Below are 27,781 nucleotides of genomic sequence, written 5' to 3' on the forward strand. Positions count from 1 at the left end.
CCCAGCGACATCCCCATCACTACGACCCCATCGGGGTCCCTCCCTCCCTCCGAGCACCCCAAAAACTTTCCTGCGCCTGCACGGTAGCCGGTAGCCGGGCTTTTGCAGAAGTAGGAAACGATGCTCGGGGTGCTTCCTGCAAGTTTGCAGGCAGCCGCAAATTCGTTAACCCCATCAGGCCCTGCGCGGCGGGGGCTGAACCCTCCTCCCGCACCACTTTTCATCAAAACATTGATTTTGCTTCGGCGTTTTGCACCAAACTGGATTAAAAAAAAAATCAGAGTGGGGGATCCCTGGGACCATCAGCAGCTGCAGCCTCCAAAAAACATCAGGATGAGGGTCTTCCAGGAGGACAAGCAGCCCCAAAATTCAGCCATACAGCCCCAAAATTCAGCCAGGGAGACCCTCCCCTTGGAAATCCGAGATATGGGCAAAGTCCTGCCCATGGGGTCCGCCTGGCCCCCACCCCGAGATGATGCTCGCAGCCCCGGGAACATCACAGCCATAACCGGCGCCGTGGTTCATCCTGGCACATTTGCAGGGAGGCAATTAATCCAGCTTGTTACCGTGTAATTAGCGGCACGCGGAGGAGAGCTTGCACAAGCTCCCAGCTGCTAACGAGACCGTGGCCCAGTCCCTGGGATGGGTGTATTTAGCCGGAGGGTGCTGCGTTGATTTTGGGGTGCTGCTGGCTCGGGGATGGCGGTGATGAGCAGCAAACCTATGGCACCCACACGCTTCGGGAAAAAGTCCTCTAACCCACCCCGAAGTCTCAGACCTGCAAATTCCCTGGCTTAAATCCTGCTGCTAGTGGAGTTTTGGGTTTTATTTTTTCTAGTGCCACTCGGGCATCATCCCTGCTCCAGCAGCAGCGTGGTCCCAGCCCTGCCTGCATCCTTGGGGCTTTACGGGCAGGGAGCAAACCCCAAAGCATCCCTTAGCGTCTTGCAAACCTCCTCGGGGAGTGTGCAGGAGTTTTTTCCCCTGTCCACTGGTCGGGCAACTCCACTTTCCGCACCTGGAGATGCTCCACAGCTTCTCCTGCCTCCGGGGTGCTGCCACCAGGGAGGAGGGGGTGGCTTCTGGGATGCTTCAGGCTCTGCGGCTTCTCAACGCAGCTGTAGAGTGATTTTGGCTCTCCGAGGTGGGATGTTGCCAGCCCCGAGCCCTGGACCGCAACCTGGCCTGCAGAAGCAGCGCACCAAAGTACCCTCAACCCGCCTCGAGCCCTGCAGCATCCCCAAGAGATGAGGAGTCCCCAAAACCAGCCCCAGAGGGGGTCCCAGCGGGTGGGCGGTGGGTGAAAGGAGCCCGTGGGTCCTGTTCTCCCAGGACAAAGAGGGTTAAAATATTTCCTACCCGGTTTTGGCAGGCCGGTGCCCGCATCATGCCTATCCCATACGCCAGCGGCTGTCACCCCCTTTCTGAGCAGCGGTTCCCAGGGCTGCGCTGCCCACAGCAGCCGCAGTCGGTGGGATCTGCTTGCGAATCCAGCCACATTTATCGCTTTCCCGGAAAGTCTCTCCACCGACGGTTATGGTGGTAAGAGAGAAAAATCTTGGCTTTTTTTTTTTCTCCCCCTTTAAGTGAGTCGATCACTATTATGGTAGCACAGGAAAACAATGTGGCTCTATACTCAGGAACCACAAAGCAAATGCAAACAATTCCAAGTGTGTGTGTGCGCGTGTGCGTCTATATATATATATTTAATCTTGCTCTTTGAAAGCCGGGGTTTTGCAACAGGGCAATCGGAGAAAGAGCTAAAGAGAAATTTAAAAGCCTCAGCTAGGAAACATCTTGTACCCCCACACTCTGCTCTGCCCGAGACCCTCAGCCCCTCTCCCCCACCTCTGCCTCTCACCAGGGGTTGTCCCAAATTGTGCCTCGGGGCTGGAGGTGTTCGGGTGAGAGAGGAGATGCTCAGGGCAGTGATGAGTGCTGCCAGGTCTCTGCCTGGCCAGCAGGCAGGAGGGGTCGCCTCTGCCCGTCTCTGCCCTCTCCTCCTCCTCTCTGATCCCCTCCGCAGGCAGCTTCACCCTCTGCCACAGCGATCCTGTCCCTGTCCCCCTCCAAACCCCCGTGGGACACACGGCGGGGTGAGGCTGAGACCGCCCAACTCATCACACGTGTGAGGCAGAGGAACAGCAGCGCCATCGAGGCCCCATCGCCGCTCTCGGGTTTATCAGTGGTGACAGTGGAGGAGACGTCGCATCACCCACCCCAGGGCTCACTCGGTGACACGGAGGGGGGGGGGACACGACAACACGACAGGGCCGCTGTCACTCTGCCTTCGCTGCCTCATCAACCTTGGGCAGAGCAGGAGGGTTGGGGGGGGTTAAAGCCCCATCTCCGCGGCACAAAGATGACATTCCTCGAGCCATGGGGTATAACCCTCCCTGTGCCCCAAAATAAAATATCCATCCCTTGCCCGGGAGGGGGGTTAAAGCCCCCCACGCGTCCCAGACCGGCACGAATGTGCCGGTCTGGGACGCGTGGGGGGCTTTAACCCCCCTCCCGGGCAGAGGATCCTAAACCTGATGTCCCACATGTACCAGGCACCCGCATCCCCGCAGGAATCTACACCCCAGCCCCCCCGAGAGGGTAAGCCAGGGACACCCCCCCACCCCCCACCCCAGTAGTAGTCTTTTTTTTTCCTGGCTAAAAAGCTCTGCAGCCCAGGGCTCTGCAGTTAAAAATATACATTTTTCTATTTTTTTTTTTTTTTCTGCTTGAGTGTCTGAAAAGAGAGGTTAAAAGCAAGCTGGGGCTGATGACCTGCAGGGGAGGGCTGTTTTTTTTGGGGGGGATATGGGTTTCTCGCAGCTTCCCCGCATTCCCCTTCCCCTCCTCGGCTCACAGTTTCGTCCGAGCCCCCCCAACAGGAGCAGCATCTCGGCGCTGCCAGCCCAAAACCATCTCTTTTTGGGGGGGTTTGAAGGAGGCCAGAAGAACAGCCTCGGGCTGGAACTTGGCAAGGGGCGTCTGCACTCCAGGAGGGAGGAATTCTTGGTTTATAAACCCCCTCCTCCTTTTTTTTCTTTTCTTTTTTTTTTTTTTTAAGCTCAGAAAGTCCCATTTTATGAGCATGAAAGAGGGCAGAGAAGCGGAAACGGCGCTTTCTTCGTTTGCACTATTTGCCATTAAAACAAGGGAGAAACCACCATAGTGAGGACGAGCCTGACAAACCCTCCTCGTCCCCTGAAAGCACACACGCCTGTTACTACGCCATCGCTCCGAAGCCCACGCGTCCCCCCGGTTCCTCTGCCTGGAGGGGCCGCATCCCCTCCAGCTCCCCTACGCCGGCACATCCCCACGCAAAGGTACCGAAACCCCACGGAAACGGCGTCTCTCCATCACTCGCACGGAAGCGAAGCCCCATGGAGGGAGAGGGAGCTGCTCCGGCGGCCGCTTTCCTGCCTCCTCCCCGGCACGCGAACCTGCTTTCCCCAACGCAGGACCCTGTCCTCCCCGGGGACAGCGTTGTCCCCATGTCCTGCTCTGCAAAGCTGCGGGTTTCCACCGCGACGCTGAACCCCAACGTACCTGCGGGAGCCGGGGTGAGCCGGGGGCTGCGGATGGCCGTAATGCCAAGGGCGGCCTTAATCCCCGTCTGGAGAGAGCCGCCACAGCTGCAGAGCCGGTGGCACAGAGATCCCTTATTAGCAGAGGACAGGGGGAGGTGGCGGGGGACGCGGGAGGGCAGCCGGCCCCGAGCAGTGGCGGGAACGCGTGATGGGGTTAACCTGGGCTGGATGTGGGTACACAGCGCATCGACCCCTCCGCTTTACCGGGGACTCCTTAAAACACGCGTGCCTGGAACGCTTCGAAAGGGCGCTGGAGAGCATGGGAGACCCGTGACACCCCACTGGCACCCCCTGACTTTGAGGAACAGAGAAAGCTCACAGCTGCCCTTTAAATAAAACAAGGAACTGAAGTTGAAGGCAGCCCTCGCAACTTCCTCGGAGGAGCCACAGGCAGCGGCACGGCCCCGCGTCCCGCGATCTCCGCGCGAGCCCTGGCCTTGGCTTGGTGGCCGCGGCCACGCCGGCCTGACGAAACCCTCCCGAAATCCTCCGGCCGTACCGCCCGCGCGCACAAACTGGGCGGCAGATTCGGCCCCGGGTGGGGAGGAACCGCCGGAATAAGAAAAGTTATGACAAGTTTCCTCGGGGGCCACGAAGGCGGTGGTGGCGTGGGCAGGACAGGGGTTGGCGACAAGCGGCGCAGCGGCGTGTCCCGCACCCTCCCGGCGCATCTCCTCCGCCCCGGGGACCTCGGTGGGGTGGGGGGTTCCCCCCCTCCGCCCGGGGACCCCAACCGGCTCCCAGCTGCGAGCCAGCCCCGCCAGAGCCGGGCTCAGCATAGACGGGGGGTGCTGGATGCGGCCCCCGGGATGGGACCAGCCCCGCGGGCCCCCCAGCTGCGCATCCAGCTGTGCATCCAGCGGTGCCTCCGGGCCCCCCTTCTTCCCTCCAGCTGCAGCAGGCGGTTCGCAGGAAGCAGCAGCGCAGCGCTGTCCCCATGTCCCCACGCCCTGGGTCCCCCCCCCCCGGGGCACATCTGGAGGGGAGGGAGGACACATCTGTCCCGGGAGCACCGTTGGAGGGGCACCCCCCGCCCCGCGCATGCAACAGCTGCCCCGCGACCGCCCCGCGGTTGCCCACCTGCAGGGAGAGCCCGACCGGTCCCTCCTCGCCCGGCGCTGGGCGGCTCCGCACGGCGGCTCCAGCCCCGGCCCGGCCCCGGTGCCGCTCCCGCCGCCGCCGCCGCCGCCGCCTCCCCCCGGCCCGGCCCCGCCGGACAATAGCGCGGGCCGCCGGCGGCGGGGGGCGTGGCCCGCGCCCTCATTAGCATCCCCGCCGCTTTCCGCCAATCCGCGCGCCCCGCCGAGAGGAGGAAAAGGGAGGTCGTTAGCATAAAGCCAACCCTCCCCCGCCCGACATTTGCATAGCCCGCGGCGGGCGGCCAATGAGAACAGCGGCGGGTGGGCCTCATTGTCATAATTTATGCAGCGCGGGCACCCCCTGGTGGGGCGGAGCGGGGCCGATGGGAATGGGATGGAGATGGGGATGGGATGGGGTGGATTGGGATGAGGATGAGGATGGGGATGGGGGTGGGGACGGGGATGGGGACGGGATGGGATGGGAATGGGAATGGGGATAAGATGGGATGGATTGGGATGAGGATGGGGATGGAATGGGATGGGGATGGGTGGGGATAGGGATGGGGATTGGACGGGGACGGGGATGGATGGAGATGTGATGACGGTGGGGGATTCCTTCTGCAGGGATGGGGCATTTTTGCCCATCACCCACCCCCCACCTGCCCTGTCGGTGCTGGGGTGCCCTGTAGGCATCCCTGCCCCTCACCCCCCTACCCCCCTCCCCCCCCAGCCCTGAAGAAACCCCCACAAACCCAGCCTTTTTCTAACCCGATAGATTTATTGAAAAATTAAAAGCACAAGCTCTGTATATATAAATATGACGACATTGCCAGCAATTTACAAGGCCTCCGGTTGCTCTCTCTGCATCCCCACCCGTGGCCCATGCCACCCGCCTGGGCACGGGGTCAAACACCTGAGGGAACAGTCACCACCCGAAAAACCCTCCTGCCTGAGCCATGGGCCCACCTTGCTCTGCATGTGGCACTGAAATGATAGCAGGGACACCCAGACCTCCGCCATCCTCCCACTCTGCTCCCCAGCCTGGCCGAGGGGGAGACGGTGTCCCCAAAGGGCAGCCCCCCTCCAACCCCAGAGAGGACAGGGATGAAGACTTTAAGGGACGTGCACTGATTTCTGCCCATTCTCAGCCTGCCCTACCCAGGCAGCGAGTCTGCGGCAGGTGGGGGGACATTTGGGGGATGAGATGGGGGTGTCTGTACGTGCAGGATAGCGCAGCGGGTGAGGGCTCTGCGTGGTGGGATGCTGCTTTCACACCTCGGCGCTGCCTTTCATCCCCGTTCGGGTGCTCCCCATCCCAAGCCACGCTCCCAAAAACCCATTCAGGTTCCTAAAGGGCGACGTTGAATTCTGTGACCAAGAAATCAATGTAGTCCTTTTCCTTCAGCTTAAAGGCTTCAGCGATGATACGGGCAGCTTCCCGATGCTCTTTGCCCCGTAGCCCCGTGCCATTCACCTCCAAAATGACGTGGCCCACCTTCAGCTTCCCGCAGTTGTGCGCCGAGCCTCCGCGCTGCGGGAGAGAGGTGGTCAGCTCGTGGTCCCACCAACCCCTTGGTTCAACCCAGGGATGAAATACAGGCGGTTTTTAGGAAAATGTGAAATGTTTCATTTCCTTCGTGTTCACCATGACCTGGCGAACACCAGGTCAGGGTGAACACGACAAAAATGAAACATTTCACATTTCTGAACAAGGGGATGAATTTGGCTTCCCTCCTGCTTGCTCCTGGAGAGCAGTGCCAGCTGGGATGGCCAAGAATAACCAAGGCGCAGTCAGCTTGGCTTTTCTTTTGCTGTAAATAACTTGAATTTTGCCCCAAGTAAACAGCAGAGGAAATGGTGCAGGGAGACGGCTCTCCGAGCGCTCGGTTCCCCAGCTATCATCCACCGTTCCCCCTCCCCAAACCTTTATCTGAGCAGAAAAAGGGAGTTTCCAGACGTCTGGAGACACCAGCCAAGCTTTTGGGGCTGCCCAGACCCCCTCCAAAATGTCTGCAGCAAATCCTTGGCTCATGGTATGGGATCATCCACAGGACACAGATGCAATCCTCAGCATATCCCCCCCCCAGCAGAATGATGCCTCTGATGTCTGGAGAGATGCAGGGCTATAGAGGGGGGGAAGCACACCTCCAAAATCCCACCTGGGACAGGGCTGCCACCACGTTCTGACTGTGGCTGAAGGGCTTTCCTGATGTCCAGGGAGGAGAGGGACGGGATGTGTATTGAGTTCTTCCCGTTCTCAGCCTGCCCTACCTGGATGGTGACGATGCGGGGCAGTGGCTGCCGCGTGTTTGCTCCACCCTCGATGGCGATCCCCAAGGTCGGTGCGCTCTTGGACACTCGGATCAGACACGACGTGGGCTCCAGGAGCCCCGGCTGTGGGGAGAGACGGCAGCGCTGCCGAGGGAGGCCGGGCACCGTCTGCCTGCCGCGCTCCCTCTGCCCCACGGCAGGCAGGCTCACCCACGGCAGGCTTCCACGGGAGAGGGGCAGACACGCTGCCTGCCATTCCTCCCTGACTCCTGACATCCATGGCCATGATCCCAACCGTGCATAGGTCTGGACGGGCTTGGGGAGGAGTAGAGCAGCTTTCTGCCTGCCTACATCCCCCCAACCTTGCCACCGTCAGAAACCCTCCAATTTACTTCTGATACACGATGCCACCTCTTCTGGGCAATAGGGGACTTCGCTCATGGGATGCTGTGCCCTGTGGACGTTCCGTCAGAGCCAGGGACTCCGCCACGACCCAAGTAGCCGCTTGCTGGAGCCGAGAAGGACTGGATTTACCCAGGATGGGGTGAATCAGCCCTACGGTCCCTCTCTCAGTGCCTCCCGGCTGCCTTCCCCGCAGCTCAGCCCACCAGCGAGCTGACTCAGCTCATGCAAGAGGAGGAATAACCCATTGAAGCACACAGGAGAGGTTGCTGCCCGCAGGCAGAGGGAGCAGAACCGGCAGACAGCACGATGAGGCAGCCCTGGGTGCCCGCCTCCCACCAACGGGCAGCACCCCGAGGCCCGTGGGCACCCAGCCTCACCGGCTTGGAGGCCCCTTCTGCCGCCCCCTCGCTCCTCGCCGCCTCCTTGAGGCTTCGGCTTTTCCCAGGGCCCGGCTGCCGGCTCTTGTCCTTGCCGCTCATTTCGACCTCCCCGATGTCCACCCCGCTGTCCTCGCTGAGGGTCTGCCCGCTGTCCGACAGCTGGGAGAGCGTGGAGGCTGGGGAGAGACGAGGGCTGTTAGAGGCTGGGCAGCACGGCTCTGCGGCCAGCCGAGCACCCACAGGGCCACGTACCAGAGGGAGGACATCTCACCCGCTCCCAGGGCTGGGCAGGTTCCCTGGGATTTAGACCTGGACTTAGAGCGGGGTTCCCCAGCGAACCCCTCCCGAAGAGCAGAGCTGTGCACAGGGAGGAACAAGCGGTCTCAAACCCGTGTCCGGGATCCAACCCGGATCCCAAATTGGGATGGGGGAAGAGGGTGATGAGCTCAGGGATGTGGCTGGAGGCCAGTTTGATTCAAAACCAGGGTCTGGGAGGAGATGGAGACAGACCCGAGCAAAGAGGAGACGCCGGGAAGGAGCATCCTCCCCTTCGAGGATGAAGATTCCGGGTGGAGATGGAAACTCTGCCTCTGGAAATAAGGCTGAGGAACAACGGCGTGACAGCACCTGAGAGAGGGCTGAGGGTCTGGGAAGTCGCTCCGGGAGTTGAAGGAGCGGGGGGGGTCACACTGCTGACACCCCTCAGGCAGGACCCGGTGCCGGGGACAGGCGCTCCAGCCCCGCACCCATCACCCCGAGGCCAACGAACTCACTGCAGTGGGAGGACAGTGCCACTGGAGGGCGACAATGCCACTCGCATCGCGTCCCACGGAGCCTGGATGCAAATACGGCATTTCCAAGGGGGTCGCGGGGGCTCGGGGATGCTGTGGGTACCCCCAACCCCGAATGGGCTCAGCCAAAAGCAGAGCCCACCCTCCTGGGCAACCCCAGGGCTCCAGGGCCACCCTTCCTACACCCGCTGGACCACAGCCGAGGGACCTGCGGAGCCCGGCCCGCTCCTCCCTCACTTCCACTCCAGGATACACTCAGGATAAAACTGACCCCCAAGCTCTGCGTGGGCACAGTAATTATTTTTTTTCCCTCAAATTTGGCGTTAATGGGAAAATCCCAGAATTCCTTCTTTTTTTTTTTTTTTTTTTTTTTCTCTTTTAAAACTCCCCTGGAAGCAGATTTTATTAACTAACACAGCAAAGCCCACGCAGGACAGAAGTTGCAATCAACTGCCTCACACAGCTTGGTCTTTAAGTAAAGGTCAGGCTGCAGTGCCCTGGAAACCCAGGGAGGCTCTGAAGAGCGCCATGAACGCCGATGGGGGGTTGGCAGCCCCGGCCCTGGGCCCCACGGGTTTCCCAGCGTTGCCAAAACGCAGGGCTGAGGGCTTTGTCTCAGAGATTAACACCGCTACTGCTGCTAACGCTGATGAGGGCTTTATGCGTTTCCTGGATTTTCACTTTTTTTTTTTTTTCTTTTTTTTTTTTTTTCTTTGCCATGATGCTGTCAAATTGAATTGAAAATTCATAGAATGGTTTGGGTTGGAAGGGATCTTGAAGATCATCCAGTGCCACCCCCTGCCCTGGGCAGGGACACCTCCCCCCAGCCCAGGTTGCTCCCAGCCCCGTCCAACCGGGCCTTGAACACCTCCAGGGATGGGGCAGCCACAGCTTCTCGGGGCACCCTGCGCCAGGGGCTCACCGCCCGCACAGGGAAACATTTCTTCCTGATATCTCATCTAAATCTCCCCTCTTCCAGTTTGAAGCCGTTCCCCCTCATCCTATCACTCCATGCCCTTGTGAAAAGTCCCTCCCCAGCTCTCCTGTAGCCCCTTTAGGGACTGGAAGGGGCTCTCAGGTCTCCCCAGAGCCTTCTCTTCTCCAGGCTGAACCCCCCCCAACTCTCCCAGCCTGTCCTCCCAGCAGAGGGGCTCCAGCACTCACAGCATCTTCGTGGCCTCCTCTGGCCCTGCTCCAACAGGTCCATGTCTCTCCTACATCGGGGGCTCCAGAGCTGGACGCAGCTCGGAAAAAAAGCAAACCAACCCACAGCTACCAAACATTGCCACACCGATCCAGGCTCGGTGGCTTTTACCCTACCCTACTGACCCGAGTTTGAACCAAAATCACAACGTTTGCCCTTGTGGCCCTGGCGGGGCAGGCACTGCCAGCCCACATCCCCACCAGCAAGGGGGAAGCCCTGCAACCAAGCCTGCTGCTCAGGCAGGGACCTGCAGCTCCGTGTAGGTCTCCCTCTTCCAACTCCACCAGTTCCTGCCCTTGAGATCCATTTCTTCTCCTGTTTCTTGAGGAACACTCCAGAGAGGGTTTTTTCACCCCACGGCCGATAACGGGACACCCACCTCTGGCCTGGGGCAAGGGCCTCACTTCGTTGACGTCGGGCTCGCTGTTGGGTTGGTGCACCTCCACCATGATGAAATGTTGGTTGGCCACAGCCTGGGGACTGCCCTTGTCCGGTGGAGGGGGGGCCGGGTGGGGTGGAGGAGGAGGAGGGGATGGGGAATGGGGGCTCTGAAGCCCACCGGTTGCAGGGCCCTCTGGGGATGGGCTCTTCAACCTCGTTGGGGACTGGACCCTGGGGAAGGGACCGATGGGGTGCTGGTTGACCAAGGAGAGCTGGGCATCCATTTGCCTCCTGGAGCTGTGCAGGGCTGGGGAAATGGTGGCATAGATAGCGCTTGGGGCAGACTCCTCAGTGGATGTGGTAGCAGTGGAGGTCATGCTGACTGTGTCCTTCTCGGGGTGGCTAGGAGGGGGTGTGGGGTTTCGGGGGGCCACGAAGAAGAGGCCTGACTGAGAGGACTCGGAGGAAGGGCGCTTGGGCTTGTCTTTCCCTGGGTTCCTGTGCTGGGCAGCAGATGGGTCCAGCATCTGAGGGGCTGAAGGAGGAGGTGGAGGCTTGAAGTTGGGTGGTTCATCTGGGAAGGAGGAGAGATCATCCTGCCAAACCAAGGACAGAAGCCTTTAGGACAACATTGCTCAGCTGCGAGAACTTCCCCGGGCCCACAGTCACTTGCGTCTGCCTTCTCACAGTGACCATGGCAAAATGAGCTGATTTCCACAGAAACGCCTTTCTGACCTTATCAGCGCTAAGAATACGACTCACAATTGAGGATGATTAGAGGACAAAGTACCCAACTTTTGCTCTGGTTTGCACAGCTACTACTCTTATTCGGGGAGCCAGAATCCTTCGTCCTAACTGGTCTGATTAATTTGCTTCAGTGACCGCAGTGACATCCACGGGCAGGTGATGTAGCAAAGAGCTACAGAAACTCAGGCAAAACTCATTATCATCAATTTGCCTCCAGCTCCCACCCGAGGCGCAGCAGCACGGCGCAGTGTCTTACCAGGGAGATGTCCGGCAGGGTGTTGATGCTACTTTGGTGGCCATCTCCACCTCCCTCCAATTCTGATGTGTTCTGATAAGGCAAAGAAGGAAAAGAAAACCTGGTCACAGCAGCAAGGAGCAACCACCACAGCACCAGCACGACAGGGAACATGCAGAGCGATGCACGGCATTGCCCAAACCCCCCACGCAAGGCCAGTCTTTCACCCAAAGGTTTTGGTTTCCTGTGGGGTTCCCTAGAGACTCACACATACGAGCAAAGCAACTTGGTTGGGAAAATGACTCTCCCAAGCTAAGAAGTGTGCTCAAAGCATGCTGTGATCCTGACCTACCAGGGCAATTCCCTCTGCAGCGGAGGAGCATGCTTCTCTTAACCCAAATCACAGCTCCTCTGATGAATTTGGAAGGAGCGGAGGAATCGGCTTAGATGGCTGCAGGTTCAATACCTGGATCTTTCCCGGGGGGAGGGCAATGAGAAAGTTTAAAACTTCTCTCCCTTGCAAACCAGAGCAGTCGGTCTCAGATGCAAATAGAAGCCGCCGCCGCTGCCTTCTCTTTACGAGTCTAAATGTCATGAGAAAATGTCACAACACAGCTCTGAACACACCACAGCTCCAGGAGTCAAGGGTGTCAGGAATCTACCAGTCCGTCTGCGCAGGGGCAGCTGTCGGTCAGGATGGACCCCCGGAGAGGATGCTGGATGCAGTCAAGCAAAGCAAACGGGCCCCCTGGCTAAGTAAGGGCAGGGAGGGCAGGACTGGGGCTGTGCGGCGGAGGCTGGGTGAGGAGCTCTGCCCTGGCGAGCCATGACATGCCCGGCAGGGCCCTGGCCAGGGCTGAACCCGGCTGGTCCCGGGTCCAGCCCAACGCCACGGCTCTGCTGCTGGCTTTGCCCCAGGCGGGCACCAGGTCCAGTCCTGGGGGATGCTCTGCCGGGGGTGCACAGCCCCAGCTCTGCCCGGTTGCCCTGTAAGAGCAAACCCAGGCTCAGCACCCGCCTCTCACAGCAACCCCTGGTCTGGAGAGGTGTCTGCTGCTGCTCAGAAAGGGCGTACTTCATTTCCATCACGTTCAGGGGGATGTTTGTGTGTTTGTGCTGGAATGGGCAGGGTACAGTTTGTCTTTAACCATGTGTTATTTATTGCAGGGTAAACAACTGATTAGTTGAAATGCTGGTGCATCTGCATTTCCCCCATCTGCTGGAGGCTGCTGCTGTGCCTGTAAGATGTTAGTGTCCCAAAATAGACAAGGGAGACAATTAAGAGCATTAGAGAAGCAGCAAAAACATTGACGGAAAGTGCTTTTATCTCTGTGGCTTCAGAAGGAACCCTGGAGAATGAGAACTACAAGAAATGGCCTGTTCAGAGAGCGACAGGGAAAGTATTAGCTTGGGAAAGCACTCTGATGAGGGCTGAGTTCATCATCAATTAATCCAACGTAAAGGCAGGTGGCTTTCGAAACAGAAACATGCCCTACCCCTCCTTGGGTTAGTGACCGTGTGGCCAAGCCAGTCCAGAGGACTGATTTGGCGGAAAGACATGGCAGCAGCAACACAAAGAACAGGCTTCAGCTAGACCTGACGTGCCATGGGACTGTGCCAGTCCACGCACTGGCATGAAGGATGGGGCGATGCCACACAGCAGGTGGAGGGAGGTCATCCTCCCGCTCCGCTCTGCCCCGGGGAGGCCACATCTGGAGCACTGTGTCCAGTTCGGGGCTCCCCGGGTCAAGAAGGACAGGGAACTGCTGGAGAGGTTCCAGCAAAGGGCTACAGAGATGATGAGGGGACTGGAGCATCTCTGTGATGAGCAGAGGCTGAGGGAGTTGGGGCTTTTCAGTCTGGAGAAGAGAAGACTGAGGGGGGATCTTATCAGTGCTTATCAATCCTTCAAGGGCGGGTGCCGGGGGGATGGGAACAGGCTTTTCTCAGTGGTGCCCAGTGACAGGACAAGAGGGAACGGGCACAAACGTGACCATAGGCAGTTCCATCACAACCTGAGGAGGGACTTCTCTCCTGTGGGGGCGGCAGAGCACTGGCACAGCTGCCCAGAGAGGGGGGGAGTCTCCCCCTCTGGAGCCATTCCAAACCCGCCTGGATGTGTCCTGTGCCACTGCTGGAGGTGCCCCTGCTCTGGCGGGGGGTGGCACTGGGGGAGCTCCAGAGGGCCCTTCCAGCCCTCACCAGTCTGGCATGCTGTGGTTCTGCAACACGTCTGAGCCCAGAGGAAGAGGCAGGGAGGACTACTGCAAAAGCGATCTGCCTTCACATTGATTAAAATGATCATGAACTGCTCTGGGCTGTGTACACATTAGCAACAGGACTTCGGATTCGACTGAAGTGCCTATGAGTTAAAAAAGCTCCAGTGCCATCGTGTCCCTGCACGATGCTCAGCCGGACAAAACGCAGCACTGGGGAAACCGCAACAAACTGCATCAACGCGCTCGCCGCAGGGCTCCCTCCTTTTGCCATCGCCTCCTCTAACAAGAAAACTGCTCTGCAGAAAGCTGCCCGGGCACCACCCTCCCCCTGCACCACCAGCCCACCTCCAGATGCTGCCCAGCGCATTTCATCCCGCCGAACGGCTGCGTGCACAAGGAAAGGAGCCAAGGCGGAGATGGCGGCGTTTCAGCACCAGCCTGGCCACGTCTGGGAGGATTTCAGCTGTGTCCCTAACTCTTCCCTCTCCAGCCCTGACCTCTGCCAGCCTCAACCCGCCTCTAACAGCTCGCTGAGCTCTTGGCAAATGCACGAGGACCGGACCCCTGCGAGGTGAGCGGGAGCAGCCTGCCATCAAACACTCATAGCTACATCGCTACTAAAAAGAGAAGAACCTGCCCGCTGCCCCCTAAAATCTGCCAGCGCCATCTCCTCCAGTCCTGCCACTGAACTGCGTCCATCACCGTGGCATCGATCCCATCCCAGAGCGCATCACGTACCGTGTCCCAGCCCCGGCCTCGTAGCTAGGACCCGTCTGCACCGAGACTTGAACCCTCCTGGCACGCGGAGGCTGTGCCCAGTGTCCCCCCGCCAGCCCAGCGCTGCCAGGGACACTAACACCGCTCATCTTCTTCAGGGCACTTTTTTCTGCTGAAGCGTGCAAGCAGGAGATTTGCCTTTCCCCAAGCTTAGTACTTTTGGGGGCAAAAGCAATTAAATAGAAATCGCTCTGGGCTCTAAAATGTAATGGCTTTTGAGCTGAGCACATTTGCTTTCAGGAATTGACTATTTTAAGACCGTGCTTTCCTGGATTTCCCTTGAAAGACCCGTCGGAAGCCACGTGCCTCTGCTCTAAAAGATGGGTATTTATTGAGGAGGCTGCTCCCTCCTACCGACCCTCTGCTCCTTCACCCCATTTTCCAGTTACTTATAGAAATCGGAGGCCAGACGAGGGCCTCTGAGCCCCTCTGCAGGGCGCAGCTGCAAAACTTCTATCCCTCCTATCTTACACAGAGCCCACGGCAGCAGTGATGGAACTGGAGAGCATCTTTCACACAGGCAGCCAGTTCCCATTCGCAGATTAAGTGGTGGAGAAACTGCCACCTCCCTGGGGAATATAACCCAACCTTTAATTAACCTCACAGCTCCAAATTAGTCCCTTATTTTCCAGTTACTGCTAACGAGAGCTTTGCAGAGCTACTCGCCTGACTCCCGCGGGGTTTAAATTTTGAACAACTGCACCAGTCTGAGGATCAGCCCGGCTTTCCTCCTCTCTCCCCTTCCCTCTCCTTCCCCAGAACCCATCCGCAGGGCTGGAGGAGCCCCAGAGCCCCCGGCCCTGCCCCCGCCTGAGCACAGACCTCTCTCAATTTGGGGACTCTGAGGGCGACACAGCGGTGGCTTCGCTCTGTCTCCATCCCCATCGCCTGAGAGGATCGTGCAAAGTACATGGGAACCCTCCGCATGGGATGTCTGTGCCTGTCCTGGGGGGGGGGGGTCAGAGACCAACTGGGACCTGGAGAAACTCTGTAATAGATGAGGAAGATGTCCCCCATTTCTCTGCTCTCGTTCTGCTCTCCCTCTGGGGACACAGATCATCTGCCACAGAGGCTGTGGGCTCTTGTGCTTGAGATTCACCTTCCAGAGAAAGGAAAAGCTCAGTGCCACCCTCTTCTTACTTATACTCCTTGTGGAACGGAGACTGAAGACAGAGCGGGGCTAGCAACGCTACTGGGCTACCCAGTGGGCCCGATCCTGCCGCCTCAGGGAGCCGGGACCAAGTCAGCCTCTGTGGAGTCAGTCCCCGGGAGGAGAAGGCATCTTTGGACGGCAGCGCCTTTGCTGGGAGGCAGCGGAGAAGAAAACCGAAATCAACGGGGATTTCAATTCCTTAACCCTACCGATGAGGGCTGGGGCGGGAGGCAGGAGCAACGGAAATGCCAGACTGCCTTGCTCGTAAGCAATTAGAAATTCATGCTGCTGTCATCGGACAAGTTGCATCTGATTATTGCAGTCCACAATTAACCCCCGCTTTGCAGGACTCATCTCGAGACTCAAGATTTACAAGAGGTGATGGTGACACTTAGGCAGACACACATCATCCGTGGGTGGCACCGTCAATCACGGCTTTGTCTCATCTCCGAGTATCCTTCAAGCATCCCATAACAGAACCCTTCTTCGCACGGCAGGTCCTGATCAGCCTCATACTGGTTATTTTTGGTGTAAGTTCACCCATCGACCCTTGGAGAGCTGACAGGACAGGGGACCTGGGTTGGTGTCATTGCCTTTGGTCACGAAGCCAAAGAAATCTGTGTCCCACGGTTCAGGGTGCTTGTGATAAACTCAATCTGGCAACACTACAGCTATCCTCTTCTAGATTAAGTACCGATCCCAGAGGGATGTGGCTTTTGGGTCAGGTTCATGGCTACCAGAGGTCCTCTCTGCCAAAGCAGTCCTAGGAGCTCTCAGCGCCACCACTTGCTGCGTGTGCTCAGCCTGCTGACCCCCGCGATTTCCTCCCAGACGAGGCGGAGGGAATGTTCTCCGCACCACGGAGCAGCGCTGCGGGGCACAAGCCTGCAGAGCGTCTCAGCCTCCTCCCAACCGAGAGCTCTGTTACGACAGAGGGATTTCTGAGGCTCCCCCCCGATCCGTGTCCAGCCTCTCTAAACTCCGTGCGAGGATTTCTCCAAGGCTGACCACGCACAACGCGAGTACGCTGACCCCTCCTGTACTGCAGCCCAGATTTTTATAGACCCAAAGGCCCGTATGGAAAATTGTCCCCCATCCCCGAGGATGCTTGATGGGATGGGACCAACCTACTGGTATTTAGCCAGGGTGCCCGTAGAGCGAGACAGCACAGCAGCAGGTAGAGCAGGCAACGGGGCAGGGCGAGCAGTCGGGGGTCCAGCAGGCATCGACGCTGGTGGTCCTTCTAAAAACCCCAGCCCTGAGCTGTCGGTGGCACTCGGGGCTTTAGTGCAAGCAGGACACTGGTACCAGCTGGGGCTGGTTGAAGGCTGAGTCTCGTCCGCAGCGCAGCACCGAGACCTGCAGCCGTGCTGGGGAAAGGGACTCGGGGCTGGCTCAGCGGAGCCACGGGAAGGAAAGGCAGAGAGGGGTGACAGCAGGCGGCTGTTCACGTGGCTGAGCGGTATGCTGGCCCCCGGACGGCCTGTCGCCCGCCTCCCGCCCGACGCGCACTCGCACGCGCTCGCGACCCGCCTGCTATGGCAACCGCAGCACTCGAGCTCCCCGTCTCGCTGACGGGCCCTACCTCCATCAGGTCTATTAGCCACAAGAGTCGCTCCTGGGGACGTGCGAGGGGAAGAGCGGATTAAAACAAGCACAAAAGCGAAAACATAACATCAGGGAGGATGCAGAACAAGCAAATCCCGGCACAACGCATCCCTCCTCCCTCAAAAAACCCCACCCTGCAGAACCCGCATCCAGCTGCACCCAGTGCCGGACGTGAAGGCTGAAATGAGCCCCCTCCTGCCAGAGGTGCGGGGGAGGGGAACAGCAGTGGGGACAAACCAGTTAGGGGGCTCTGCCCCTCTTCTCTCCCTCCTGCTAGCTGGGATAAGCCCCCAACAGCCATGAGCCGGTGCCCTTTGCTTGGCAGTTGTTTGAGGAAGCAGTGGTGACAACCATCTCAAGCGTTAGTGTTCCCAGGACCTGAGGCAGAGCTCGGAGGGGCGTATGTCCTCGTGCCCATGGAAAGAGGTGCCACCCTGCCAGGGAGGACCTGCGGTGTGACCGAGGGACACATATTCTTGAAGGAAGCTCTTAAAACAGTGGTGCCCACTCCCATCTCTATGCCGGAACAGCACCCCTGTCTCCCCCCCCCCCCCCGACCTCTGGGCTGGTGTGCCAGGTGGGGCTGTGCCATCGCTCACACGCCAAGGCCAAGCAGTGATGCTTGGCACGTGGTGTCACGGAGCAGGAGGGAGAGCAGGGCACACCCGGAGCAAGCGGTACAGCCCCAGGCACGGGGACAGCATGAGAACAGGGCGTCACGCTCAGCGCACAAGTCCCGGCAGACCCGTGTCAGCCCTCTGATATTTCAGAAAGATTTTCCCGGGAGGTCTGCAGAGAGCAGAGCAAAAACTCGCTTTGCTTATCCTGATCCAGAAAGGATCTCACCGTAATCCATCCTGAACGGAGCAGATGGCTTTCCTACGGGTATTTGTGAAGTGGAGGGGACAAAGGCCCAGCTCTGATGCTCTGGAACTCTCCGAGGCCTCTCGGGAAGCCGGTCCAAAAGCGCGTAGGCAGGCACAGCCCCAGGAACCCCCCCCGCCGGCTCTCGCCTGGGCCCTCCGCAGCACAATCCCACTCGCCCCGGCCGTGGGCTGGCTCGCTTGCCGTCAAACTTGCAGAAAGCCCATTGTCGCCCGTTCTTTTCATGAAGGTTTTAATTTCCAAGGTTGCTAATGCATTTATGATGAAAGGCATTTTTTTTACGGCTAGGAAATTAATTTTGGGACTGCGTGCCTGCACACTCTGAGGTGATTACGATAACTTAATTAGACGGTGCGTGCAATGACGGCCTGGCAGAGGGACGTGGGAGTGCTGCCGCTTAATGCTGCGGAGTGGGCAGGGGCTGGGAGAGGATGCAGCTGGCCTGGCCGCCGCGGTCCCCGCTGGGACAGGGACAGGCAGCCAGCGTCTTTAAGGAGGTGATTTAAAAGCGACAGCCAGAGCTGGGGAATAGCGGCAGGCACGGTGTGGCAGTGACACAGTTGCTGAGATTTCTGCGTGGCTGCATGGGGGAAAGGGTTTCTATGGGGGAAAGGGTTTCCATGGGGGAAAGGGTTTCCATGGGGGAAAGGGTTTCCATGGGGGAAAGGGACTGAACAGGGCTTCCTGCGGGGTGAAATGCCTTTAGCGCACTCCAGGGAGGTGGGTTTGTGGCAGGGCTGCCAGTACCAGGCGTTAAAAGACAAAGGAACAGCCAGAGGGACTTACCCGGGCTGAGCTGACGGTTGTGGCAGTGAAGTGACTGCTGGAGGAAGAGACGGTGTCGCTGTAGGACATCATAGAGTAGGAGTCGGTGCCAACGCTGGGCCCCGAGGGCTGTCGAGCCTTCATGGACTCAATCTCTCTCTTCAGCACCAGGTTGTCGAAGCGGTCGAGGTCTTGCGGGGAGATCACACCCCGCACCTCTGAAAGCAGTGAGAACTGGGCCAGGCAGACAGACAACCAAAGAGAGGTTGGAGCAGGACCATATTCCTGGGAAGGTGAAGACCCATCCTCCCACACTGTACAACAGCAGTAACGAGACGTACTGGCAGGTAACGCACAAGGAGGTTTGGTCGTAAACTTTACCAGAAGCTCCTCCAGCACTGAACACACCAGCCTGTACCCTCCATAATGTCCTACATCTACATTTTGCTTTCATCCCCTCACCCTTGACCCCGAGCAGATGACCTTGGATGCACTGAGCCACGCTGTGACAATGGCTCTGCTCAGTCCACCGGGTACAAGAAACCATCCCTGACCTCGGTGTGGGCCTCACCTTAGCATGCGTGTTGAGTAGCTCGAAGAGTGCCATGACCAGAGCATCCACGGAGATGTTGCCTTCCTTATACTCATCAAGGTAGTAGCCCATGGTCGCCCGCTCCTGTTCATTCAGCAGGTGCCGTGCCTGTTCCTCCAGCATGACTCGGGTCTGGTTCACCATGCTGCTCAGCGTTACCTGCGAGCCGGCCAGGCCCCGGTAAAACACAGGCTGAGGAAGAAGACAGGAGATAGGTTTTGCCCTGGGGATGCTGAGGAACGGGCTGCTGAAAGGAAGGCAGCTCGCTCCCTGCTGAGACAGCTCGGAAGCATAGGCAGGATCACAAATTGTCCCCTTGCCCCGGGCTCTGCCCACCAGCCCAAGCTGACGGCGTTTCGGACCGCTGCTCTCACCCAACTCCCGGTGGCAAAGCTGGAAAGCGGGACTGGAAGGAGGATGCTGTGAATGACCGGAGGTGGTTACCCCCAAGGAATCACCGGCACGGCCGCTCACTTAGCGTCACTACTTGTCTGGGTAACTCCAGAGCCAGGAGATTACGCAGCACCAGTTGAATACAGAAAACAGCTTCCCGGCTCTGCTCAGCAAGCGCGGGCGCTGCCCCTTGACCAGCTACGATTTACCAGCAGCCTGTGCTGCTGCCTGGCAGAGCTGGGGGAACCGGGGCCACGAGAAGCAAGCTTCCCGTCTTGTGTAAAAGGCACTTTTGCCCTCATTGCAAACTCGAAGCGGATCCTAGGGAAGAAAGAGCCGCTGGCAAGCAAAGGAGTCCCAGGGAGAGACATGTCTGGCTGCAGATGAAAGGCTTTTTTTAATTTGAGAGGGATTTCTAAGAGGAGGTCCTTGCTGTTCCCCTCCCAGGCAGCGTAGGGATATGGAGCCAGCCAAGACCCCGACTATCCTGGAGACACCGAGAGGAGTTGAGGTTGGGGAGCATGTTTTGCCAGCAAACAGCGCCAAGCCGTTATCAGTGAGAGGCACCTGTGAAACCTCGCGGCTTCATTTCCATTTAAAAGGAATACGCTTTGCAAAGAGGTGTTAGGAGAAGACACGCTGGCACAGAGCTACAGTCACAGCGCTGGGTAAGCCCCTGCCACCGGCTGCTGCGCTGGAGAGGGCTGGCTCAGCTCTGCTTTGGGACAGGAAAGATCCCAGGAGCTGTCGAGGCCCCGAGACAGCCACCGCGTGGATGGCATCATGGTCACCTCCGCAGGGTGGAGGGGATCCCCACAGTCCTTTCCCGTATGTCGTCATTGCCCTGTGCCCATTAATGTGACCATTGCCAGGCTGCGAGGTACCAGACGTGCTGCAGAACTGACTCACCGGTGGCACAGGAGAGGGGACACGCAGTATGTCACTGCTTGTAGAAACACAGGGACAACAGGAGGTGGGGAGGAGAAAGGCTACAGCCAGTTAAAACCCACCGGTCCTCATAAAACCAGCATCCCTTTTCTAATCAGGAGTGCAAAGCCCTCCCTCCCATGGAAAATAAGAGCCAATAATGGTGATTTTTTCCCAAGGCATGAGGAAGGCCTGGTATCTCTTACCCTGGCTGTCGCCTCCGCAGCATGGTTGCCCACTGCCCTGCAAGGAGGGAGAAGATCAGTTAGCACCTAGCGCCATGTGCCCATCGTTCATCACCTGAGGTCTGGCACAAGACCTGTTACGTATTCTCCTCTCTGTGCCCGTAAGCTAAGAGCTCCTGCCCTGAGAGAAGAGGGAAGGGGCAGCAGCACATTGTCCAGACCTAATCCACCTCACAGGCTAGAGATCATAAAATCATAGAATGGTTTAGGTTGGAAAGGACCTTGAAGACCATCGAGTTCCAACCCCCCTGCCCTGGGCTGGGACACCTCCCACCAGCCCAGGTTGCCCAAGGCCACGTCCAGCCTGGCCTTGAACACCTCCAGGGATGGGGCCTCAACAGCCTCTCTGGGCAACCTGTCCCAGTGCCGCACCACCCTCACAGGGAAAAACTTCTTCCTAATGTTCAATCTGAACCTGCCCTCTTCCAGTTTAAAGCCATTCCCCCTCATCCTGTTGCTACATGCCCTTGGAAATAGTCCCTCCCCAGCTCTCCTGTAGCCCCTTTAGGCACTGGAAGGCCTCGTCAGAGATAAGATCTCCGCAGAGCCTTCTCTTCTCCAGGCTGAACAGCCCCAATTCTCTCAGCCTGTCCTCACAGCAGAGGTGCTCCAGCCCTCGAGTCGTCCTCGTGGCCCTCCTGTCTTCTGAGCACCGGACATGGGGGCCACATACCCGAGCACGGGGTGTGCTCCCATTGATGGGTTACGCACATCGCAGTGCCTCAGGCTGTCACCATTTCACGTGCTGGGGCTACACACCCCCCGGGTGACCGTGTGCGCCACACAGGAGCTCTGAGTTGACGGACCTACACAACAAGCTTGCACGAGGTATACCCAAGCACATACCCTGCTGAGTTGACGAGGGTCTCTCCGATCTGGGAGCTTGCTATCCACCTGGTCTCGTCCACGGTGGTGCGGGCGTGCGGCAGCCTCCCGATGTCCTTCACCGTCATGATGAGGTGGCGGGAAGACTTGAGCAGCTTCACCGCCTCGTCGTGGGGGATGCTGAGGAAGCTCCTGCCATTCACCTCCAGGATCTGGTCTCCCACCTGCAGGGTCAGGATGGGGTGAGCCTGGCAAGCCCTGGGGGCTTTTCTGTTAGGAATGTGCCACCTTCTCCCACCAGGAAAGACCTACTCAGTCTACCCACCAAACCAGGACCACAGCAATCGGAGGCATCAAGAAAGACGACAGAGAGGTGGCCAAGTGCTGGTGGCTGGAGACCAAGCACTCACACTGACAGCCAATAAAGGATCAGGCTGCAAAGCCTGGAGGAGCCTGTTTAGGATCCCAAGTCAGGCCAATCTGCCCAGTCCTTTCCACTAAGGAGATTTGCAGACCAACTTGGTTAGAAACAACCCCCACAGAATATCACGACTTCCAGCCCCAATCCCTCCTGCTGATCTGGGAGGCCAGGAAGCATCTGTGGAAGCCTCAAACCTCTGGCTCTCTGTGCGCAGCAGGGAGGGTTCAACTTGAGTGTCTCACCACAGCCTCCAACTCTCTGTGAACTGTGGGATCTGGGACAGCTGGATTTCATCTCTCCTCTCCTCCCATTTCCTACCCAGCTGCTCTTGAGAGCTTTCATTTTATGGCTTCCCTGACAGCCTGGCCACGTTCAAGACACAGCGCTCATCTGGCATTTCCCCCTTCATTCCAGGTCTTCTTTCTCTTTGCTTCTCGGGCATTCAGTGCCACTCCTCCTCACTCCTGTATCACAATTCACCCCGTTGCTGATAAGCCGCCTCTTTGAAACGGCTCTTTCATATCTTTGCTTAACCATAGGCTTCTGCTCAGCTCTGTCAAAACACAGTCTTAATTTCTTCATGCTGCAACGCAAGCAGAACGAGACACTCCTTTAAATAACTCACCTCCATCTTGGCGGAAGAAGAGGAGAAAAGAGGGAGGGGGGAGAATTTCTACGTCTAAGAGCATAACTCTGAGAGTCAATATGATCCTTTCAGTTCAGTCCATCTCATCCTGTCGCAGGGCTAAGGAAGTCTCAGAGGACTGGGATTAATGCTCCAGACTCTTACCCCAGTGAGAAGCCACGATTAACCACTGCCAAGGCTATGTGGTGGGCTGCGACTCTGCTGTCACCCAAGTTTCCCCCAGTGCCACCCAGAACTTTGCTGGGCTGAAAGCGGACACCAGGAGCACCACCAGCAAAGCTCAGCTCAGCATAAAGCACGAGAGATCCGTCCGCTGCACCAGCAGGGAAGGGAAACCAGTTGCTGGTCCAAGGAGGCAGCAGATGATCCAGAAGCTGCAGTACGGCCCCTGCACTTGGACATGGCCTCTGTTTTATGCTACAGCCGTGCCGAAGATCACAAGATCACAGGGCCAGAGCTCACATCAGCTACCCTCCAGGCACAGCGCCACCAGCTGAGGCGGGAGGAGGCCAGGGGCTGTGGCAGGGGGACCGACACACATATGGGCAACTCCCACACTTGCGCGCACACTCCCACTCGATTTCTGCCAGCCTGTGCTGCTCTGCCTGCGGCATCCAGATGGTTGATCCAACACCCATCCAGGCTTCAAGGCTAACAGGACCCCCGTGGAGGCATCCACTGCTCTCCTTTTGTCTTCCTGGGACAACGTTTCCCTCCTACTAGTGCACCCAGTGACAGGCTGGTGGGAGCCGAGGGCAGAGTGGCCGTGCCATGGTGTCAGGTACATCGCTGATGAAACCTGACCATGGCTTCTCCAGGCACCTCCATGAGGACATCCATGGCAGAGATAGAGCACAAGAATGGCGAAGAAAAGACAGAGAGAAATCCTGCTGCTTGGGTCAGAAGAGACCTCTGCTCACAACCCTGGCTGTCTTGAGGTCTGTGGTGTGATGGACACCGTTCACACCATCTGAGAGGTGATCTTTATGAGCAATCAAGTAGTGAGAAGGAGAAGAGCGAGCTGGTGGAGAGTCCCTGGGTGGCAGAAGTGAACAGGACTGAGCAGGGTAGCAGGACCCTGACTCTGTTGTCATCTCGAGAGCCACCGACCCACCTCAGGCTGCCTGAAACCGATGCAAATCCCAGTCCCGAGGTTGCTGCTGGAGTGAGGGTGTTTTGTGAGCAGGGTCTGACCCTGTCAAGCAGCCACACTCAGGCACAGTTACCCAGTGGCTGGAGGCTGTCCCAGCTGCAGTGTAACCAGCCAAGGGTGCAGGGTGCAACTGGGAATATGAACCAGAGTCTCAATGGGAGCATGACTGACCATTTCAGACAGAGGGTTTTAGCCTGGGAGCTACCATCAAAGCAGAGGCCACAGTCCCCTCTTGTACCCTGCAGGGCTGTGGTCTCAGCATCCCATTTCTGCCGGGTTTTCCATATTCCTGTGGCACCGGGGCACCTCCCGGACAGACTGCTGTACTGCAAAGTTGGCTCAATAGTAAAGAAAAACACCGTTACCTTCAACGACGCTCCTCCCAGTAGCACTCAAGGGGAGGCTGCAGCAGTTTAATTGTTATTACGTTTTGTTTTGTTTTGAAATGGGTCTTAAAAGAAAATTCCAGGTGCCTTTCACAGGGGCCCTGGCTCCGCTCTCCCAAGTGGCGCCAGGCAGCAGCCGCGCCGGCCCCACTGCAAAACCAAGCCAGGATGCAGGAGCCTGGAGAAACTCTTGGACCCGTGATCCACAGGCGAAACAGCTCATGGACCATTTTGCTCATGGTGGGTGCAGCTGTGATTTGTGAACGATCAAAGCAGCCTGCAACAAAAACACGTGACGGGAAACCGTGGTAAGAGACACATCAAGAATAGCTCAAACTTGTGTAATGGCAATATCCAAGTGAACGCACGACCTTGCTGTGAGTGCATTCCCTGGGTACATCTCTGCCTGCCCAGCAAGGAGACGTAAAGAGAAAAGTCCTAGAGAAGGGAAACAGAAATGATTAGTGGCAGATGAAGGTGCCTGTGAAAGGACAGATCGAAAAGATTAGGCCTGTTAAATTTAGAGAGGAGATAATATGTAGGGAGCTTGATGGAGCTATACAAAACAATGCTGGCAATAATGAGAAGCCAGAGAAGGGCTCCTGTTTACCCTTCCCTCTGATGAAAGGACAGAGGATGCTCAGCGAGGCTGGAAGGACCCTCCGAGCGGCATCAATAGGAGAAAAGGACCTGGAGAAAAAGCACCAGACGGAGCTCGGATGCAGCAGAGCTCGATTCCACATCCAGCCCCGTCCAGTGGCCTCGAGCAGATTTGCCTTATTCTTTTGGGGACAGTTCCTTCCTCTGTGACAAACAGGGGGGCTGTGGCAGCACGGGGCAGCCCAGTCTCCCCCAACACCACAGTCAGGGCCCCTGAGTTTGATCCTCACACGGGTCAGCCAATGTCCTCTGCTTTCTGCCTTCATAACTCCTATTAACAGGGCAGCGGCACAGCTTATAAGGCAAAAGGGATGGTGAAGGTAAGAGAGACCCCCAAAGTCCTACGGCCAGCCAAGAAGTGAGCTGATACCTTCAAGCTGGGCTAATGGAAGCCCGCAGCTCGAAGGGAAGAGGGAGCACGAGACAGACGTGTGGCAACAGTCGCTGCAGGGCCCCAGTGTTGGCCCTGACCGGGTCCTGCTGCACCATCTCCTGCTTTGGCCCCAGTAAGATGCTCAAAGCAGCAGGGCCTGCAAACAGAGCCGCCCGCTCTTGGCTGCCCTTCCCCTCCTCTGGCTTTCCCCGTGGGAGGATGAGCGACAGCACCGGGCAGGGGTCGGATCGGGCGGGTGACGAGCAGGGGACGGTGGCCCTCGGCAGCGGGTGGCTGGAGGGGAGAGAGCAGAGAGAGAGCTGTGTCAGGGTGGGATGCTCACACCTAGTTAAGCGGACTGCGGAGAACAGCTCAGCTGCCAAAATCCCGTGCCAGGGCTGTGAAACTTCCCTGGTTTGAAAGCTAAGAGAGCCTGGAGCCAACCTCAGCCCTGTGGACCAGCTGCAGCAAGAGAGCCGGAGGCCACCGGCTCCACCTCAGCTGATCCACAGAGACCAAGAAACGGGGAGGGAGGGAGCCCAGGGGAAGGCGAACGGCACAAACAACCACGATCCCAACCATCGGACTCCGCAAATATCTCAGGTTCCCCTCGAGCTCTGTCAGCTTTGAACCAACAATCGAAAAAAATCACCGAGCGCCAACATACCGGGGAGGGAAAATCACGCAAGCGCCTGAACTGCCAGGAGGAACGCACCCTGCGGGGTAATGAGTATCGTCTCTCAGGTCTTTCTAATTCACCGGGCAATGCACTGGAGTGGATTTTGCTGCTAAAATAAGGAGCACTGGGCTCACCGCAGCCCTGAAACAAGGAGAATCCAAATTCGATTAGATAGTTTTATTGCAATTATGAATCTTTAATAGTTTTCCATATCAGGGATTAAACTTTCATGATTTTTTTTTTTTTTTTTGTTCAAGTCAGTCATACAGATTTAATAACCTTTCTTTAGTTTCTCCTTTCAAGGGTGGACCAAAAGGAACCTGGCAGGCCCCCACCGTACCAGGGAGACCCGAGGGGCCCTGGACAAGCTACTTCATCTGTCCATGTCCGTCCTTCATCGCTGCCTCAACATTTCTTCAAAGTCCTTCACGGGTGTCTGGTCTCTCGTGTTCCATTAGTATAGTGCCCAGTACAAGCCCACCTCTACCCGGTGCCGCCAGAATATTAACGCTGGGTGAGAACAACCAGCCACAAAATCCTTGGATAAGTTTGATCACCTCGTGCTGAGGGGGGGGAGAAGACCTTGCAAAAATAATTGCTGGTGAAGGACAGATAAGGGAATCGTTGGACAGCCCAAATGCCTGCAAATCAGCCTATCTTGATGATAGGCTCCCATTAGAGCTAGAAAGGATTTTTTTGCTAATTAACATAGATAATAATTATATTTTTTTTTTCCCCCAAAGTCAAGGACAACTGGGAAGGTAACAAAAGACCGCAGAGATGCAAGAGAACCATCTATTAAAACAAACGTTGGCCCTGGCAAATTATTTGCTGTACGCACAGCTCCAAACCAGCACAGAATAATAAGACAGAAAAACATTATAATAAAACACAGAAAAAAATTATTGCCCTGGGTATTGCAGGAACAAGTTTTCGGTTGTGCTCAGCTAATGGTGGGTGGACACAACAGGATCCGCTCAGTGCCTGACCACTTCTGAAAATGGGATTATTCTCATTTCCGAGGGAAAAATCTACCCCGAAGTGCAGGGGCTGAACATGACACGCAAAAGGCGACAGACCGCAGCCAAGAAGCGGAGTTCAGAAATAACACACCTCGAGGAGGGGCTCAGCGCCTTCTCTTTCTGGAGACAGAGAGAATAACATGGCAAAGGGAGGTGCAGGCAAGAGAAACCTAATGGGCTTAAGACAAGGGTTCTGAGCATCTAAAGTCTCTTAAAAATAATCAAAATGGCTCTGGGTGAAATTCAGTCACACAGACAGAAAAATAGGTGAGAGATTTTAAACGTGAGCTAATGTTAAATGCCACCAAATTGAGCTGGGAGTAACAGGGCTAATAGGATGCCAAATGGTTTGGCACCAGCACTAGTCTTATTTAATGCCGCTAATGTGCTAGGAGAGGTTAAATTACACTCGTGGATACCACTAAAGTAGAAGGAGTCTCTCTCTAGCACAAATAATTACCAAAAGCAGACCTTAGGAAATTAAAAACACGGGCAGGAAAAAGTATGAATCGATGCGGAAATGGTCAAATTGAGACTCACAGAAAAATAAGGAGGTACTCAGCTTTCCCGGGAGGGAAACAGGTCGGGGCAGATGATCCGCATCCAACGAGGCTGACACAGCCCGTCGGAAGGATGAGAGACAGGTTTGGGAGCAAGGCAAGGGAACGGCGGGTGCCAAGTGCTGTCTGAAAACACGTTCTTTCCCCCAAACACCCTGCAATACAAATACGAGGAACAAATCCAGAGTGGAAAGGAAAGCATCCAAGGAGAGAAGGTTGTCTCTCGGGGCAGGCAGTGGTTTCGGGGCGGGGAGGTTTCTGGTAGCCTCCAAGAAGAGGAGTAATTTAAGCACCGTCTGTCCCCGTAAAGGTGACACGGTTGGGAGGACCACTCCACACCACCTCCAGCGGAAAGGTTACACCTTCTGTACCACAACCGCGCACCTCCTCACTGAATTTCTCACTATAGGGCTTA

The 27,781-nt window shown here is 57.3% G+C and overlaps 1 protein-coding gene across 1 annotated transcript in view; it reads right to left on the minus strand.

Moving 5' to 3' along the window:
• Nucleotides 1–6,011: 6,011 nt before the first annotated feature.
• WHRN (whirlin) overlaps nucleotides 6,012–27,781 on the minus strand; it is a gene marked incomplete at both ends in the record, with an annotated part of 59,100 nt that continues 37,330 nt past the window's right edge. The window contains 9 exons of the mRNA XM_082492465.1: nucleotides 6,012–6,194; nucleotides 6,935–7,057; nucleotides 7,717–7,895; nucleotides 10,094–10,691; nucleotides 11,099–11,170; nucleotides 16,812–16,844; nucleotides 18,506–18,718; nucleotides 19,056–19,299; nucleotides 21,467–21,690. Coding sequence (XP_082348591.1) covers nucleotides 6,012–6,194; nucleotides 6,935–7,057; nucleotides 7,717–7,895; nucleotides 10,094–10,691; nucleotides 11,099–11,170; nucleotides 16,812–16,844; nucleotides 18,506–18,718; nucleotides 19,056–19,299; nucleotides 21,467–21,690 — 1,869 coding nt within the window. The remainder of the gene's footprint in view (nucleotides 6,195–6,934; nucleotides 7,058–7,716; nucleotides 7,896–10,093; nucleotides 10,692–11,098; nucleotides 11,171–16,811; nucleotides 16,845–18,505; nucleotides 18,719–19,055; nucleotides 19,300–21,466; nucleotides 21,691–27,781) is intronic.

The sequence above is a fragment of the Vanellus vanellus genome, assembly GCF_965231255.1.
Source record: "Vanellus vanellus genome assembly, chromosome: 18".
NCBI lineage: Eukaryota > Metazoa > Chordata > Aves > Charadriiformes > Charadriidae > Vanellus > Vanellus vanellus.